General features: G+C 40.2%; 1 protein-coding gene across 2 annotated transcripts in view; it reads left to right on the top strand.

The window, feature by feature from the left end:
• The window catches only part of CCDC102B (coiled-coil domain containing 102B), a 75,704-nt gene that overhangs the window by 13,225 nt on the left and 44,195 nt on the right, over nt 1-18,284 (top strand). For both annotated transcript variants that reach the window (XM_083450171.1, XM_083450170.1), the window contains exons 2-5: nt 1,031-1,634; nt 1,738-1,955; nt 3,770-3,878; nt 12,681-12,797. In XM_083450171.1, coding sequence (XP_083306297.1) covers nt 1,059-1,634; nt 1,738-1,955; nt 3,770-3,878; nt 12,681-12,797 — 1,020 coding nt within the window. In that variant the 5' untranslated portion in view covers nt 1,031-1,058. The remainder of the gene's footprint in view (nt 1-1,030; nt 1,635-1,737; nt 1,956-3,769; nt 3,879-12,680; nt 12,798-18,284) is intronic.

An 18,284-nucleotide genomic window follows, 5' to 3' on the forward strand; every position in this document is an offset into this window, starting at 1 on the left:
ACTCTGTACTTTTTGCATTTCATTGGGAGGAATTTAGTGTTTTCTGAGCACAAGCATTTCTGCTTGCCAGACAAAATGACCCCCTTCTCCCCCTGTATGTTGTTCTGGGGGTTCCCTGATACTTGAGCATGGATTTAGTGGTGGTGATATAAAATGAATGCTTAGTAAGTTAATGCCTGCAGAAGAACAGAAAGCTATTGCCCCTATCCAGAGCTGAAAAGAATATGACTTCATTAGTGGGTGACCCTTGTGTGCTGGCTTCCGCTAGTGCACCAGGTTAATCGGATCCAGGCCATTGTAATTTAAATCCAGCTTTTATAAATGCTGTTCTCTTTACACCCATGTTTACAACTGCCAGCTGAAGACTGTACTTTATACATGACATGGAATCTAATCCACAGAAGCTCAACAAAACTCAACAAGAAGTTTTTGCTTCTGCTGTAATTAATGTGCTAGCCTTTAAGGTGCCACAAGAGCCTTTGTAAGCAGGGTTTGATGAGGCCCTGGGCTACTGAAGGTAACGGGGCCCTTTATATGTCCAACTGTCCTTTGTCAACAACAAATTGTCGCTGGTTTTTGTATTTAATATATGCTATATGGTAATTTATAGACCTAATAGGTATCTAAAGGCATTTGCACATAACAAAATATGTATTTCATCAAAGTAATTGTTGAACTGTTGAACTGAAATACACTGAAAAACAATGGTGCTGTATGTAGGTTTTATTTTATTTGTTTTTTATCTTATATTTTGGAAATGTACATCCAGTGGGGTTTTTTCTTTACATTTTTTGGGGGCCCCCAAAAGAGTGGGCCCCTAAGCTATAGCTTGTTTAGCTTATACATAAATCCAGCACTGTTTATAAGTTAAGTCAGTGATGACTGTCATGTTAGATGTAGTGAAGTATTTGCACTGAATTAGAATAATGCATTATTAATGGTCCTATTGATCTGGGGCTTACTTTGCCTCTTGAACTTGCGCTTGTTTTGTTAATGTGTTTATAAATTTAGCCTTCCTTTTTTACTTCAGGTGTGCAACCAAGTGAATCACCTGAGACATGAATTTTGACTCTGTCTGTAACAAGCAGCTCCTTAGAAACCAACTAAAGGAGCCCCATGATGTTGAAGCACAGAACTGTGCAAAAGCATGTAGCACTTGCAACTCCAGTGTCGTATCGCCAAGAATACTTCCACCCCCATCCTACCGCCCCTCTGTGTATATTTATAACAGCAGCGACTGGGAAATTTGTGAGGAGTTACGGCTTCGAGAGGTTGAAGAAGCCAAGGCTAGGGCAGCCCAAATGGAGAAGACCATGCGTTGGTGGTCAGACTGCACGGCCAACTGGCGTGAGAAATGGAGCAAAGTCAGAGCTGAAAGAAATAAAGCCCGTGAAGAAGGGAGGCAACTGAAGCTTAAGCTGGAAGCCTCAATGAAAGAGCTGAGTGCCCTGAAGAAAATAAACCAATGTTTACTCACAGAAAATGAAGATGTGGAAGCCAGGAATGTGAGGAAAAAGAGCTTTGCCTTTTCTGAAATGTGTTTGATGACAGAGGACCATTTAGCATCTCTGGAGAAAAAGCCTGTTAAACATGTCCAGAACAACAAGATTTTTGAGGTGGAAAGTCTCTGTCAGGTAAATAGATATGGGTCTTTTTTAAATCACAAAAATGAACCAATTCCCACCACAGTTCTAAACATTCTGAGGCGGCAATCCTTTATCCACTTTTTCATTTCAGGAAGTTTATGCGACTGAAAATCCTTTAGGAGACCACCGAGATAAAATAATCAATTTGGAGATTCTTGATTCCAGAGGCAAACACACATCAGTTTTTCTGGAAAATCCTGACACAAGCAAAGAGAATGAAACCAGATCTCAGGACGATGAAGTCGTACATATTTCTGTGTTGCATTTGCATCTTCATGAATCAAGGAAAATCTTGCAGAAGGAGCAAAAGTAAGTTAATAACATATTTCCTTTTGTTAAAAAAATCCCCACATTTTTCTCCAAGAAAAACTTTTAACGGGCCAATTTTGGAATAGAATTACAGTGTATTTTGCAGGTAGTGAAAAGTCTAGTTCCAATGCCAAATTCATTGGGGACTGGTTCTTATTTCCCCCATTTATCTTTCTTATTAACTTTGCGAGATGGTGCCTGTCAACAACCTAGAAAAAGAGTAACATGCCTTTATGAAATGTTCTTACAAATCCTACTGTCTGCTCCACTGTGCAGCATTTTAAGAACTTACTATTGACAGAGCAGTGGTGTTGAGTGTGATTTATTCTGGTATGTACTGTTGGCAGCTGTTGCTAATGATGGCAAATATTTATTCAGTTATTCAGTACCAAAAGTGTGCAAGGATGAGAGACATAAACAAGAGGACATTCTTACCCAGAGAGAATATCATATTAAGAACCAGTTCAAGAGTGTAGCAACAGTGTCCCTGCATACAGTTGTTCACCAGCTTGGTCCTGCACACAACCATATGAAATTAAATTAGCAATATGGCATGTTATCCTGTCCTGTGATGATTTCCAGCTTCACCCCTATCTTGCTAGTTAGTGGAGGGCTGACAGTGGCAAAGCGATGAACCCAAGTCTCAGATTTGTCTGTTCACTGAAATACACCTATGGAATCTATGTAACTGAAACTATCATGGAACTAAAGCTACCATTCTACATTAAAAACATCCAACAGGCACCCGATACCATTCAGAAAGAATGACAGCATTGGAGGGGACCTTGATGGTCATCTCATCCAGTGCCCTGATATGGATACAAGTTTTTAAAGCATCCTTCCTTCTCGATTCTAAAACATGCAGGGAGCTTGCATGGATAAAAATGGCTTCCCACTTCAGAAGTTATCTCTCAACACTAAAGAGGCTACAAGGAACTGTGCAACCCTGCAGTTCCTTTGTATCCATGTTGCTCCTTCACATGAGTAATGTGTAAATAAGTACAGTCATACATTGGAAGTCGAATGGAATCCGTTCTGGAAGCATGTTCGACTTCCAAAACATTCGGAAACCAAAGCTCCTGCAGCCAACCGGAAGCCCCGTCGGGCATTCGGGTTCCAAAAATAGTTCGCAAACCAGAACAGTCACTTCCGGGTTTGCTGCGTTCGGGAGCCAAAACATTTGAGAATTAAGCTGTTTGAAAACCAAGGTACGACTGTATTCAGTATCCCATGGAGAAATCTGATGTTTAGCGTTGCATCAGAACAAATGGTGATTGGGTTTGTTCTGATCTCTATCACAAAAGAGCAGGTATTCCAGGGGAAAGTGTCATGGCAAAGGCAAAACCACATGGACCCATGCCCAGAAGGTGTGGGACAAGAGGGAAACTGCTTGGAAGGCACAGGGGTGCCAACTATAGGGGGCTCTGGGTGCCTGAGCACTCTACCATTTTTGTTGTGGGTGAACCCACACTGCAGGGCCCCCATGCAACTTCTGAGGTCTTCCAAACATTGGAAAACATCCTGTGGCCCAAGTTGGCTCCCCTGGGACAAGTGGAAGTGTGGAGAAGCCCTTTGTCTTCTTCCAGTGTGTTTCAACAACAGCAGCCACTAGGTCTAGCAGCAGCCACTAGGATTAAAACTGCACATGCTTTAGCTCACCTGGATGCAGGATTGGACTGCCCATTGCTTTTGAAAATGCCATTCTCCTTAGCACAAGAACTGCAACAAAACCCTTCCGCATCTTGAAGAATATAGTCCTGGAACCCATGCAATATTTTAAAGTATTGTTTGTTATCATTCTTGTAACACTGCAGAATCCGCTTATCTCTGGAGAAAGAGATAGAGAAGCTGAAGTCAGAAAAAATTCTGTGGAAATGGAAATATGAGGAGCTAAGAAAGTCCAAACAGCAAAGTCTAAAGCAGGTATGTTGCAAAAGGCAGTTACCATGGGTAACTGAAAAATAAATGAAATTTCTTCTCTTTTGTTGTCTTGCTCTCCCATACGTACAAACCTAAGAGGCAGATTATGAGTTATGCCGAAGTAGAAATGAATACATCTTCCATGTTTTATTACATTTCCATGTCTAGGCCCTACCCTGCTTTCAATCCACCTTCTGTCTGATTTAACATGGAAAATTCAATAAGCATTCCCAGGGTGTGGTTTGAAAAAACACATGTCCACCACCCTTCTGAAGCTGTGTCTGGGTCAAAGTTAGAAGGTCAGAATTACTGCCTCAGATCCATATGTACACTGCACTGGGATACCTTACAGAAGACACCTGGGCTATAAATGTAATAAACCAAGATATGATCATCTGAACACAGCTTTTTACATATGTTGCTCTACTACTACTACAACGACAATCCCATGGGGTTCTACTATAAGGTAAAATGGATTACACTTCCATACATGATACCTAATGCACCTGCTGAAGGTCATTTTTAGCAAATTGTGTATTGATTGTGTGCTATAGAAAATGAAACGATAATGAAAATCTAGTGGCAACTAACTTTTTAATGCTCTAAAATGGAACCTGTTTAGGGAAGCTTTTAATGTTTGATGTATCACAGTATTTTAATATTCTTTTGGAAGCCGCCCAGAGTGGCTGAGGAAACCCAGCCAGATGGCGGGGTATAAATAATAAATTATTATTATTATTATTATTATTATTATTATTATTATTATTAACCTAAGAAATAATTAGCAGGATCTTGCTATAGAAATATAGCCTCTCAGGAGAACTTGCTCAGGTTTCAAACTTTCATATATACTATCATTTATTTAAGACAGTTATATGCTGATTAACCGTTCACATTTCTAAGCTGTGGACATCAAAACAAACCATAGAAAAGGAAACAATAAAGCAATAAACATAAAATGAACACTACATTGAAATAACCTGCTGGAACAAGAAAGCCCTTAATCATGAGCATGAAGGGGAATGTCTGTCTAATCTCAGTTGGGAGACAGTCTTGGACCCACTGCACTTAATGGACAGCTTCTGGTAGTCATAAAAACATAATATTCAATGTTAAGTCTTGTTATAATATTATTATCCTTGATTAGAATTCTGTCCTGAGTTGACGTGCCTTCTGAAATAGGGTGCGGAGGGCAGTACATATATAAAATAGTAATAATGTGAGCATCCATCGAAAGCTGCAAACTTATACACACTAAACTGCAAATAAGATGCTGTTCCCAGATATTATAATATATGTCTGTCCTCTGCTAGTCCTATGAAAGTGATGATTAAGAACAGTGTTCATTTTAGTCCAAGAAACTTGCAGGTTCCTTCACTGACCACTGGTGAGCAGTATAGACTTACAAATGCTTTCTTGCCAATAACATGAATTCTCCCCCCTCCCAGGAAAATGTATTTGCTCATTATAAAATTGTTTTATGTTAGGTTTTTCTTTTCTTTTTTGAAAGGCTGTATTTGTGATTTGAATATATAGCTATTTGTATTAGCACTTACATGTAATTGCATTGCTGGATGATATTGTATGTTCTCCATAATAATTTTTCTCTTAATCTTATAGAAAACATAGCTAGGTTACATAGGTAAATTAAGGCAAATTATCAGACTGAACAGAAAGAGTGTATCTGGATTTTGTTTAATCAATGTGAAGGATGGATGGAAATTATTTTGAAATGCGACGTGTGTGTTCAGTAGGTCTTTCAGCTGCAGGATAAATTGCTTGTAAAATGTATGGTACAACTATAAATCACCATAATCCTTCCTTAGGGTGATTTCAGATGCTTCATTTTATCCAAAAGAATATTGCATCTTCAAGATCCACATCAATATGGCTTGTTAAAGGTTAAATCGGTTTTTAAATTATGTTTGAAGCAACCTGGGTATGTCTCCATGACGAGAGAATCAAATTATTGGGTGATTCCAATGTAGAGAAAAATGTTAAAAGAGATTTTGGAGATGCTTCCAACACAATAAAAAAATGGTCCAGTTTATAAAAAAAATTGCACCTGACTAAGTATAATTTGAGCATGGAAACACTGCCAGTAGATTAATGGAAGATTTTATTCCACATAAACAGCTGTCTACAGTGGTATCTCGGGTTACAGATGTTTTAGTTTATGTGATTTTGGGTTGCGCACCGCGCTGAACCTGGAAGTACTGGAATGGGTTACTTCCGGGTTTCGGCACTCATGCATGCGCAAAAGTGCTAAATTGTGCTTTGCGCATGCGCAGAAGCGCTGAATCGCATCCCGTGCGTGCGCAGACGTGGTGCTGTGGGTTGCGAATGTGCCTCCCGCACGGATCACGTTCACAACCCAAGGTTCCACTGTATTTCTTTTCTGTCCTGTTCTCAGAGATTATTGTTTTCTTAGATTTATTTATTTTCAACTTTATATCAGATATTATATATATATAAAATATTATTATATTTAGATCAGAAGTTTCCAATGTGCTGTATTCAAACTGTTATTGGGGTTCAACTCACATCAACTTCAGCTAGCATGGCCACTGTTAGACATCAGGAGGGCACTACATTGGTTACGCTGACCTAGATTAATAGAGTCCTTAGTGCCTGAGATAACTGCTTGAACAGTTAAAGTGGGGGGGGGGGCTTAATCTCACACTGATTACATCCAAAAAGCTGCAGGAAGACCATAGCAGCTTCTTGAGTGTCTGGAGTCCCACCTTCCTTCCTACTTAGGGGTGCCGGATGCAAAATGGTTGCCGGGGCAGATTTTTGCATCTTGTGTAGAAGAGATCTTCTACACATCTAGTTGTGTAGAAGAGATGATTGTAGCGTTTGTAGTTTAAATGGACAGGACAGAAGCCCTATCCTCTTTTGCATCATGCCCACCCACTGTAGCCCTTTATGCCCTGTGGGAACCATGAAGCCATGGCAGAGGCCTGTAGCGCCACCTGGTGCCTCACTGACCTCGGTGCCCGGCATGTCTGTGCCTTGCAGTATATTGAATGTATTGACCTTATATGGTGATGGGTGCTGTAAAGCCATGATTGGACATGTAACGTGAGACATTGGCAGACGGCCATGCAGGCGAGGAGACAAAGGATAATAAAAATAAAGATACCGGAGAGGAGAGAAGTTCGAATGAGCTGCCCTCCACCATGAAAATATTGCTGTCTCTCTGTGTGTTTTTCTATGCTGTGCACCCCATTTGTGACGGCTGGTTTCCGTCAATGCCTCACTTACCTAGAAAGCTGAGTGCCCCTCTGCAGAAACTGGCAAGGCAACAGGTAGAGATGCAGTAAGAAGGTTAACATGGAACTTTGGATTGTGGCCCTTCAATCTTAGCACAAAAGCAGGAGTGGGGAACTGGTGACCCTCCAGACAGTAGCGGAGAGTGGGTTGAGTTGCAGACACTTCCCTGACCTCCTGCCAGATGAGCCACTGCTGGTCACTAGCAGGGGAGGGGCGAGGTGGGGGCAAGGTCACTACAGTGCAAATGCACCAGTCAGTTAAATCCGGCACTTTTGCTGGTCCATTGTCACTGTGCCACCATTCCCAGTGTTTCACCCCACCATCTTTAATAACTCACCTGCCAGGAGCTCAGGTAAGCATCTCTACCCTACCATGCCCTATACTTCTGTCTTTGGGTGTTGCTGGACTACAACTTTCATAATCCCTGACCCTTGACCATGGTAACTGGGGCTGATGTTTGGAGACTATCAACATTTGGAAGCCCACAGTTTTCACATGCTTGTGTTAAGTATTATTTTACTACCATGAGCAGCAGTAGGCTTCAGTGTGAATTATAGAACTTTTTAGAAAGCCATCAAATCGGGCTTGCTAACTCCTGAAGCTGAGAAACTAAGAAATGAAACTGAATCAATAGGGGGTGCAAAAGGTCCACCATCTTGAAGCCTTGGCTGTTTCGTAATGTGATAATTTAAAAGCAGTTTTCTCCTCCACTTGGCAAATAGAATGTAAACATACAACCCTACAATCATGCATTGAAATTCTGTGTACAGTGTTCAGATAAGTACCCACACCTGCTGCAAATGTAAACATACATCCACACCTGCTTAATTAAGTATGTAGAAAGAAGAGAAGTTAGATTTGTTCTTCCATACAGCTCCTGAAACTATGTATTTCTTTTATTTTAAAAAAATCAAACAAGTTAGAATGTAAACAGAACTGTATCAACTTTGAAACAAAAGAAGGGCATGGAAGAGACTCATTCAAGCATCTTTTCTCTGTGTCTTATTTAAAGCACAACTTGATTTAGTTCAGCTTTTATGTTTTATGGAGCTGTATGCTGGCGATTGTATGGAAAACCAATATGCTTCCTCTTCTGCAAAATTAAAAGAGGGGAGGGGAAACCTCTTTCCAGCTTGGTAGATATAGATGTGACCATGAGATGTGTGGGTAATACATGATCTATGCTTAAGGTTGTATCCCTGTACGTTATCCTCAGAGTTGACCCATTAAAATTAATAGCCCTAAATTGGTCATATCCATTAACTTAATGTCTATTATGAGTAGACCTAACATTAGATAACAACCCATTTTTTAAAAAAAAAAATATTCATGTAATTTAGATTGTTTAATAATAGTAACAGCAACAGAAACGTAAAAGGGTTAAACTCTATCTTCTTCATAAAGATAAATTCATTCACATTTGACATTTTATGTCCCCCCCCCCCCGAAGGATGTTTGCTGAAAATGTTTTCCCAATACACCATGCCTCTTTACAGTGGCTTTTTCTGTCACAAAAAAAGGGGCAGGAAATGAACGTGTTTGCCTGGCTTGCCAGCCAATCAGTGCAGCCAAATGCAAAAGTGGGCAAGGTTCCTGCTCCTTTAAGAACTGTGCAAAAAAAGGGGGTGGAATTGACACCAATTTCCATCAAAGTGTTCTCTTCAAATCAGGTAACCTTCAGATGTTTTGGACTATGACTGTCATCCTTCTTAATCCTTGGTCACACTGGCTGGGGCTTATGGGAGTTGTCCAAGAAATCTGGAGGGCACCAGATTGAAGAAGGCTGAGCAGTAACACACAAGGTATTATCTGGCAGAGGTGTTCACCTGTCCTCCCAGCAGGTGAGTTACTGCTGCTTACTGGGAGGGGGTGAGGTGGTGCCACTATGGATCACTGATGCTTACGGGGGAGAAGGAGAGGAAGAGGGGTGATGTGGCAGGGAGGTCTGTGTAGTGAAAATGCACCAGCAGAACCAATATGCCGCTCCTGCTGATGTGTTTGCACTGTGGTGACCCAACTACCTTGTCACCTCTTTCCCTCTCATAAGCATCACCAACCCATCTTCCAGCAACCTAGTGTTGCAGGTCCACCCCAATGGGCAATCCGCATGTTTCCAAGACTCTGGTTGAGGGGTTGTTGCAAAAACCAACAGTTGTTTCAGTAAGACAAGGGCTATTTCTCCAGGGAATCTCAAACACCTCCATAATTTCCTGTGTTTTTTATGTATCTGCAGCTCAGAAACACCCTAGTTTTTCCTCCACCTGCTTGTTCTTTGTTAGAATTCTTGCTCAGCTGCAAGTTAGATTTCTGCTGACTTCAAGATTGTCACCCTTTTTTCCACATGGAAGTTTGTTGCCCAGAATAAGTGTGTGTGTAGGGGGGGAGGAAAGTACTTTCACCAGCTGTTGGATAGGAGGAAAGATTTGCAAGAGTCAGACCAATCTCCCTAATGACTGTCAAAGCTCCATATGTTAGGAAGAAGATTGTAGTGAAGTGTTGCTTCCTTTAAATAATAAACAAGCAAACTCAACTTCAAATCATGAAGACCAAGCATACCCCGCTGTCACATTCACATCCTTTGCAGCAAAGGGGCAACGAACAGCAGTAATACAATGCGGTTTCAAGTACCATTAAAACGTTGCATTTGATGGAAGCACGGTACCATCCTTTGAAATGTAAACCAAATATCTGTTGTGAAACCTTGAAACACATGTGGGAATTGGCAAAGACTCTTTCTGCTTCCTGCAAAGTTAGGATGTCATTGAGGCAAATTAAGAGATGAAAGCTCGTGTTTTTACGTCAGATCTTCTGGTTCAGAATGCCCCAAAGCAGCTGCCCTTTGGAGACTTCAAATTAAATTAGAAGAAATAATTGCTATAATCCCTTTGCCTAAAACAATTTTTGCCATTTACATAGGGTTTTGAACACAGTTTGTATAATCTATTACCACTGCCACCCCTGCTGGTTTCTTCTGTCATAATCCAATCAACTACTAGAAAGGCATGCTAATGAGTCTTTAAAAATCCCATTTGGAATGAACATCAGGGGCTCCAGCTTTCAATGCCTAGTTGTGGAATCTAAATTCACAAAGTTCTCAAAAGCAATCTAGATGAAGCAAGGTGATATACGGGATTGTGGTTTTTGCTTTCCTGTGATGGAAATTCTTCTCTTCACTATGTGGAAATACTTTATTATAGCAGAATGGAATGATAAATCCCTGATAGCATATATAACATGACCCCCACTAAATCAGTTCTGGGTATGTTCACAGTATCTTTCCATCCCATAGAAGTAACACCCTACTGGCCTGATCCTGAATTTGCTTCAATTGGAAGTTCAATGAGGCTTAGTCAGTGCACACAAGATTACAGACTAAGGGTGTGTATACATTGTTGCTACATCGTTATTTCCTCAGATTGGATCAAAGCTATTTTGGCAGTAGACACATCAAAAATAAGAAATGTTCATGGCAAATGGCAGGATAGATATGGATTGTTATTGCAAGCATCATGTATACAATGCTTCCTAAACCAGCAAAGTGACCATTAATGTTAAAAATCTGGCAATGAAAAATTTCTCTGGTGCCTACCTTCCTTTGATGCTCTAAGCATGTGCTTATTTTGCTTAATGGTTAATCTAACCCAGGTATTTATGCAGTCCAAAAAAGAGAGAGTGAAAAGTTAAAAATATTCACCCACTTTAACTCTCCAATTGGCTCTCCAATTATGGAATCTGATTCCATGTGAGCTCAGGCAAGCCCCTCCCTTGTTAAATTTAAAAGAGTCTTAAAGATCCCACTTTTCACCATGGCCTTTGGAGCTCAGTCTAAGGTATTGGATGCTGTTCTTTGGAGCTGGGTGGGTTACTTTGGTGGTATGCTGGCGTGTATCTTCCTGAGGTGGAATTGGATATTTTAATGGTTTTAACTAGTTTTACTGTTAGATTTTATGGATTTCTATTTGCACATGGCCTCGAGCCACTTTGAGAAGCAAATCTTGTTTACAAAGCAAGCTAAAAGCTTTTAAAAATAAATATATATATTTAAAAATACACTGATTTTACAAGTTTTTACAACGAAGAATCCAGTACTGATAAGAGGATTTTGGAACTTCATTCTTTCATTGCTAAGTGCATTTCTGGACTAATACTTTATACTGGCCCATCTTAGACAGCTAGGCCCCAAATTGAAGCATTTGACATCTGTTCTTATGTTGTATTTTGCAATAAAATACAGTAGTTTCACTCTTGGCACTTTTGATTGGCTTTCCCAATCTGTTCTTTTCAAAGGGGGCCATCCACATTCATTAAAATCAATGTGGATTTTGCTATTGTGAGTCAATGAGGCAAAACAGAAGAATGGGCCCAGCAAATCATCATTCCTTCCATAAAATTGTGCTTGAAAAAATACTCATTATTTTCTCTTTGTCTCTGTTGTAGTGTTGGTTTATGCTGAACTGTGACATTAGAATGGGTGATTCCTTGTGACAGTTTCAGCCTATAATTGCCTATAACAATTGGAGTTTTCTGTTTGCCTATGCTAAGCTTTGCAGTAGTGGTATGAATTTAAGTGTTCTACACTTGTGAGAGCTCCTTGTGTGTTTTAAAACCCTGGGAAACAAGGTTTTAAACCTCCTCATGTTCATAGTGTCTTCCACCTTCAGAAATTCAGGCTCCAGGTTGTGGAGGGTGATGACAGATGCAATGCAGGGAAGGAGCTAGAGCCTTTGAGCAGGATTCAACTAAGCTGTTGTGCTACAGAAGGCACCATAAGAACTCCCACTAGCACAATGGGACTTCCTCCTTCTCTCACCTCCTCCCCACATAATTTCACAGGTCAGGTTGGGAGAGTGGGCACAACCCCCCAGAACAGAGCACAGGATGAAGAGAGGGGAGTTCCACTAGGCAAGCAGAAAGACATGTGCTGATGGAGCAATCTCCTTAGCGTGATGTTGCATTCCTTTCTGTTTCCCTAATCATCCCGCTCATGTGCTAAGATAAAGAGTCACAATCCAGTGAGTTTATTTAGCAGCTTATTTTTATGTTTTAAGCCAGGGGTGAGTAACCTCAGGCACAGGAACAAAGTTGGTCCTCCAGGCCTCTCTCTTTCATCCTAGAGATTCTCTCCTGACCATATGCTTACCCACTGGCTACATCCTCCTTGAATGATTTTGCCTGGCTGGAATGTGCTCTTGAATTATGACATTGCCTCTTGCTTGCTAGTCAGGGAGGAGTACAGAGAATGTGGTGTGTGTGTGTGTGTGTGTGTGTGTGTGCCTAAACCCTCTGGCTTTTATATGGCTGGAATGTAATTACTGGGCAAAGGTGAGCGTCACAGCCATTGCTCTGTTTACTGGACCTGTTCACCACTGAGATGTAGCAAACCTGCTTTTGCCTATAAGAGAATGTGGCCTTCAGGGCTATAAAATTGTTTCCTTACCCCTGTTTTAGGCCATCTAGAGAATATCGTTCAGATGATGCTTGCAGATGATATCCTAATTTTTCAGTGATGAGCCAACTTCTATTTTTCAGTTTGGTATACATAATGATGTACATCAGACTGAAGTAACAAGAATCACAGAAGGTTTAGAGGAAGATACTGGACTCAAATCTCAGAACTCTGTGAAGATCTGGGACTTACAAGCAGAGGTATGTTTAGATATTTCTGAAGTGTGTGTTTACACAACATAAGTTTGTAGCTCCTTTAGAATTATTTTAAATATGCTTTCCTAAATATATGCAGAACACATGGGACGCTGGATGTAAGTAGTATTTATATCAGAGGTGAAGGTTTCTATGGGAGACTCTTAGGAGTCTGAAGAAACATATTAGAAGAGCACATTCAGTACATCTTGGTTGGAAAACTATTGGTTGAATAGTTCAAAAAACACATTTTCATAAATTCAGTTATTTTTGTCTTTGGGGATCTGGAGAAAATGAAGAGTTAGAATATATGTTGATATTAAGGGAAGGGAAGGAGAACAACAAATTCTGTCTTTGAATAGTTTGCTACAAAAGGGGTTTTAAAAAGGTAGAAATCTTATTACTTTTTCAGGGAACCTTAAAGGTATACTTTTCCCATCTATTTGGGGTGCGGGTAGTTCATTCTGAGTGGAGAATGATTTATATATACATGACTGAAAGGTCATGTACAAGTTCTTTGGATGAATCAATTTGAGAGACCCACTTTCCCTCCTTAGTTTCTTTGTGTAAACTTTAAAATGACTATTTGAGAGTAGAGAAGTTCAGGTAGGACAGTTAGTTTTGTGAGATTAAGATTAGGTGTGAGTTCCTGAATACACTCAAATAGAAAATGTCCCCCCCCCCAACAAAATAGAGTTCTGCACAAGCATGTTATCGTAAGAGCATTCACAAAAGAGATAAAAGTTTGCCATTTAGGAGACCATGGGCTATGGAATTTTTAAAAGACAAATTTTCATGTATAGGATCATGCTTTCTTACTTAAAAATGATGTTAAAAATTTGGGCTCACCTTATACACGGATAGGTGGCTCTTGTGGAACGAGCATGTGAGCGATCTTCTAGCACCCCCCCCAAAAAAAAACCTGAACAACTCTGGGCCACCCCCCCAAAAAAGCTCAGCAACTCAGGGCAATCTCCCCCCATTTTCTAAATTTTGCGACCCCCAAAATAGGGCGTATAATACACAGTGGCGTATTATACACGAAAAAATATGGTAATATATTTTGCCACAAATCCTTATCTCTCTCTAGCATATCTTCATAGAAAATTAAAAGTGTTTCCTCTCCCTCACTTTTTCACTAATGTGAAAAAGCACCCAACAGACAGCACCCAACCACAGCACACTGTGTATAAACCCCACACAGGGAGGCAGCAAGGCATGATTTTCATCAGGATGACAGTATGGAGAAAAGGGAGGTTTAATATGTTTCCCTTGCCTCCAACTGTTCCTGATGAAAAGTACACCCTCTGCACTGCTGTATGGAGAAACAAGACAGATGAAAACTCTCACTGTTGCCGGAGAAAAGAGTTTCTGAAGGAAGGTGTGTGTTTTTTGCCAGTTCCCCCTGTAGATCACTTGTGCCTTCTGAACAAGAATGGGAGACCATTTGAAGCAGCATGGGAGTTGGTGTCTAGGACAGTAGGGATGGGATAATAGGTAAGACTTTGCCCTTCTGTAAGCTGGAGCCTACAATGGAATAGGAGCATTCATTTATAGCAGGGACGTCCAACTCCCAATAGACTACGATCTACTCACAGTATTAAAAAAAACTGGCAGTGATCTACCCATTGTCAGACCAAAGTTGTCAAGCTTTATCTTGGGGGGGGGGGGAGATCGCTGAGGGGCCAGAGATCTACCAGGAGCACCCCGCGATCTGCCAGTAGATTGCGATCTACCTGTTGGACATGCCTGATTTACAGGATTGCAACTGGGCATCCCAGACAGTATATTTTCAACAGCAGCTGTTTTCAGACATTTTAACATGACGAAACATGATGTATTAGTTTACTGCCAAAAGCTTGCTTGCGTGTTTATGGACCTGTAAATGGGAAACTGGTAACAGGCTGGTGGAAAAGTCTTAAGGGAGACAAAACGTGAGATAAAATGAGTAGTGTGGATGATCCGATGTGCTTATCAAGGGCATAGTGGTATTAAAATACTCTCTGGATGTCATTTGCTCTATGCATCCTGTCTTCAGTGTATAGTCAGGATACCTCAGAAACTATTGTTTCAAACTGCAAACCATATATAACTGCTCTCCTCTCATTTAAAACCTGTGCAATTGTAGCATAGCTCTTTTGAACACTAATAGTCTTGTATTGATTTTATTTTGTCCTTGTTGAGCTCTTTAAATTTAAAACAGCTGTTTTGCCAGTAGTTGTTCAGGATAGCCTGAGGCATCGCTCTGTTGTCTTTAACAAGGATTCATGACCCCCTGGTGTAGGAAGTCTTTAGGTCATTTTCGGGTTGCTTGTTTATGAAGAAAAAGAGGGTGAGCATTAAAAATGGACTTTTCAGTAGGGATTATCAAAGTAAAAATTCCCCCAGAAACATAGTAAATTGATAATAACTAACCTCCTCTGCTGTGAATAGGCTTCTGTATGATGTAAAGTAGTAAAAAGAATATATACACACACACACACACACACACACACACACACACAAAGAGAATTGTTCCCACAAGTGGTTATGGTCCAAAGCATGCATGACAATTGCAGAGTCATTTGTTTAAAAACTGCCCTAATTATGTATAAAGCAAGAGGCAATTTTAGAACAAAAGGGGCACATGGATGAGGAGAATGGAACCTTTTCTTTGGGGAATAGTCATAACTCAGTGATAGAGCATCTGTTTGTTTGCAAGAGGGTTCTAGGCAACTTCAGGTAGAGCTGAGAGGGGCCCCAGTCTAAAACTTTGGAGAGCCATTGACAATCAAGGTAGGCATTACTGAGCTAGATGAACCAATGGTCAAACTCACAAAGAGGCAGTTTCCTATGTTTCTCCCACCACCTTCTGTTCCTAGGTTGCGTTCACACAGCAATTTATTTGGGGCATCCCCAAACTCGGCCCTCCAGATGTTTTAGGACTACAGTTCCCATCATCCCTGACCACTGGTCCTGTTAGCTAGGGATGATGGGAGTTGTAGCCCCAAAACATCTGGAGGGCCAAGTTTGGGGTGCCTGCCCTAACTCTTAATTTCCATATTATATTTGAGCTTTCACACAATGTAAATCTCACTTCTGGGAATCTAGAGGAAGTTGAGAGCTCATTTCTGTGTTAATTGCTTCCAGGAAAAAAAAAAAATCATTTGCAAATCCATTAACCCAGAAAACTGTGGGGGTAAAGTGACAAAATAAGGGGAGTAGACCAGCATACAGTTCTTTCCTGCCTATTTTATGGGAGAAAGAATACAGGGGAAAGAAGCACCCACATATGGAAAGGGTGAGAGAATAGCAACATTGCCCAATGACATTTGTTGTGTCGCAGCACACTCACGGGTGTGACTGAAATTTAGCATGATGTGCTAGTATATTGGTCAGAAAGCCATAGTTCCAGAAAGCAACTGCTACTGCAAGATGAAAGCAAGATGAAGATGCTAATGCAATATTCCCCACTTCTGAATGAAATCTTAGTCTCTCCCCACTCCCCCAAGGCATTATTTCCCATAGATATTAGGAGTGAGCTTGCCTGGGGGGAAACTACTTGGAAATATAAAAAGGTAAGCAAGCTGCTGTGTATTAATCACAACATTTCTATTAAATCATTATTAGCAGGCATCATTTTACAGTCTGAAGAACCATGCCTCAGCTACAATAATAAGTAAAATGTACTCTCTCCAATCAAAAAATGAAGAAAAGCCTTAATGTAATAGATAAGTACAGGCTTCCTCAACCTCAGCCCTCCAGATGTTTTGAGATTACAATTCCCATCATCCCTGACCACTGGTCCTGCTGGCTGGGGATCATGGGAGTTGTAGGCCAGAAACATCTGGAGGGCTAAGGTTGAGGAAGCCTAGATAAGTAGAACATGTCTTTGGAACATTTTGAAATGTTCCCAAACATATAGCCTTTGAAAGAGTTCTGTATCATATCAAAGCTTGCACATAAATACTAGGCCAATCTTTGTGTTTTCTGTGTGTTTTGTTCTAGGGGGACTACACAAAGATGTAGTCCCTGCATTATTTTAGGTACAGTGGTACCTCAGGTTAAGTACTTAATTCATTCCAGAGGTCCGTACTTAACCTGAAACAGTTCTTAACCTGAAGCACCACTTTAGCTAATGGGGCCTCCTGCTGCTGCTCCGCCACCAGAGCATGATTTCTGTTCTCATCCTGATGCAAAGTTCTTAACCTGAAGCACTATTTCTGGGTTAGCAGAGTCTTTAACCTGAAGCGTATGTAACCTGAAGCGTATGTAACCTGAGGTGCCACTGTATTTACTTTATTGCAATGCAGTCTTCAAACTGAAGAAAAGCAATCCATTTAATAAAAAAAATCCATTTAATAGAAAAAAAAATTTATTCAAGTAAATTTTTTGGATATGTGAACTGAAATTTCTCAGATGTCCAGGATAAATATACTTGCCTTTTTACCCCATATCTATGTGTCAGGCAGCCTAATAGTTTGGCTGGAATTCACTCTTGGGTGCTTTTGTAATTTCTTTCCTTTCCTGAATCCAGTGAAGAATAAAAATTACATTGATTAGTCAGCATTGCAGAAAGATGAATTGCTTAGGATGGAAATTGAGGACCGAACTAAGCATTCTACAGCAGATGTTGGTAACATTTGCCTGCTAGTTCTGTTTGCTTTTTATGAAAAGCAGTCTTCCAGCTTCAATCATTAGCCTTCAAAATCCACACTTCTCGAAATTATGCAATTCAGTTCTCCAACCCCAAAATATGCACAAAACACATATATATTAGTGATAATAACACAGAAAATGGGGACATTGCTTGTAAAAATATGTGTATTAGGTAACATTGCATAAAAATGAATATATTAGAAGAAATGCTGGTGAATTTCCGTAAGGACTTTAAGGAAAAAAAATTATAAAGTGTTGCAAAAAATGAGATTGGAAAAATGAGGAAATGAGGAAAATCCAAAATGGCAGTTGTCCATCGCTAGCTGCCAATGTCCCTCTGGAATGTTTTTAAGGTGTGAGAAGCTTCATCTGAGTACTCCTCGTGTTGCAGTACTTATATTTTCAAAGGATCCACAGATCACATGGACTAATCGGCTGGCAAGACTGTTTTTCATTTCCTAACTTGTTTCCTAACATCTCCATCTATGTCTTCGACTAGCCATAACTAGCAAGAAATTGGTTGTTGTTTTTTAAATGGTTACTCTTTGCCACCATACTAGTCTGCATCGAAAAATATATTGGAAAGGCAGGGATATTCCTGGGTTTGGCCAGAGTTTACATCTTCTATACTTTTGTGCTGATAGTATGAACAATGAAAAATGCAAGTTAGTCTAAGAAATCAATAAACCTGGCTTCAGATACTGCTTCTTTTCTTCTGTATGACCCAACAAATTACGAAAAGACAGTATGTATGTCTCTCTTTACTGTTATGAATTTGTGGGTTCAAGACACCTATAATTTATGGATTTAATAGGTGTTAGAATTTATTTAATGCTTGTAGAGTTAAACTGGAAG

Source organism: Podarcis tiliguerta (assembly GCF_965153285.1).
Source record: "Podarcis tiliguerta genome assembly, chromosome: 7".
Lineage (NCBI taxonomy): Eukaryota > Metazoa > Chordata > Lepidosauria > Squamata > Lacertidae > Podarcis > Podarcis tiliguerta.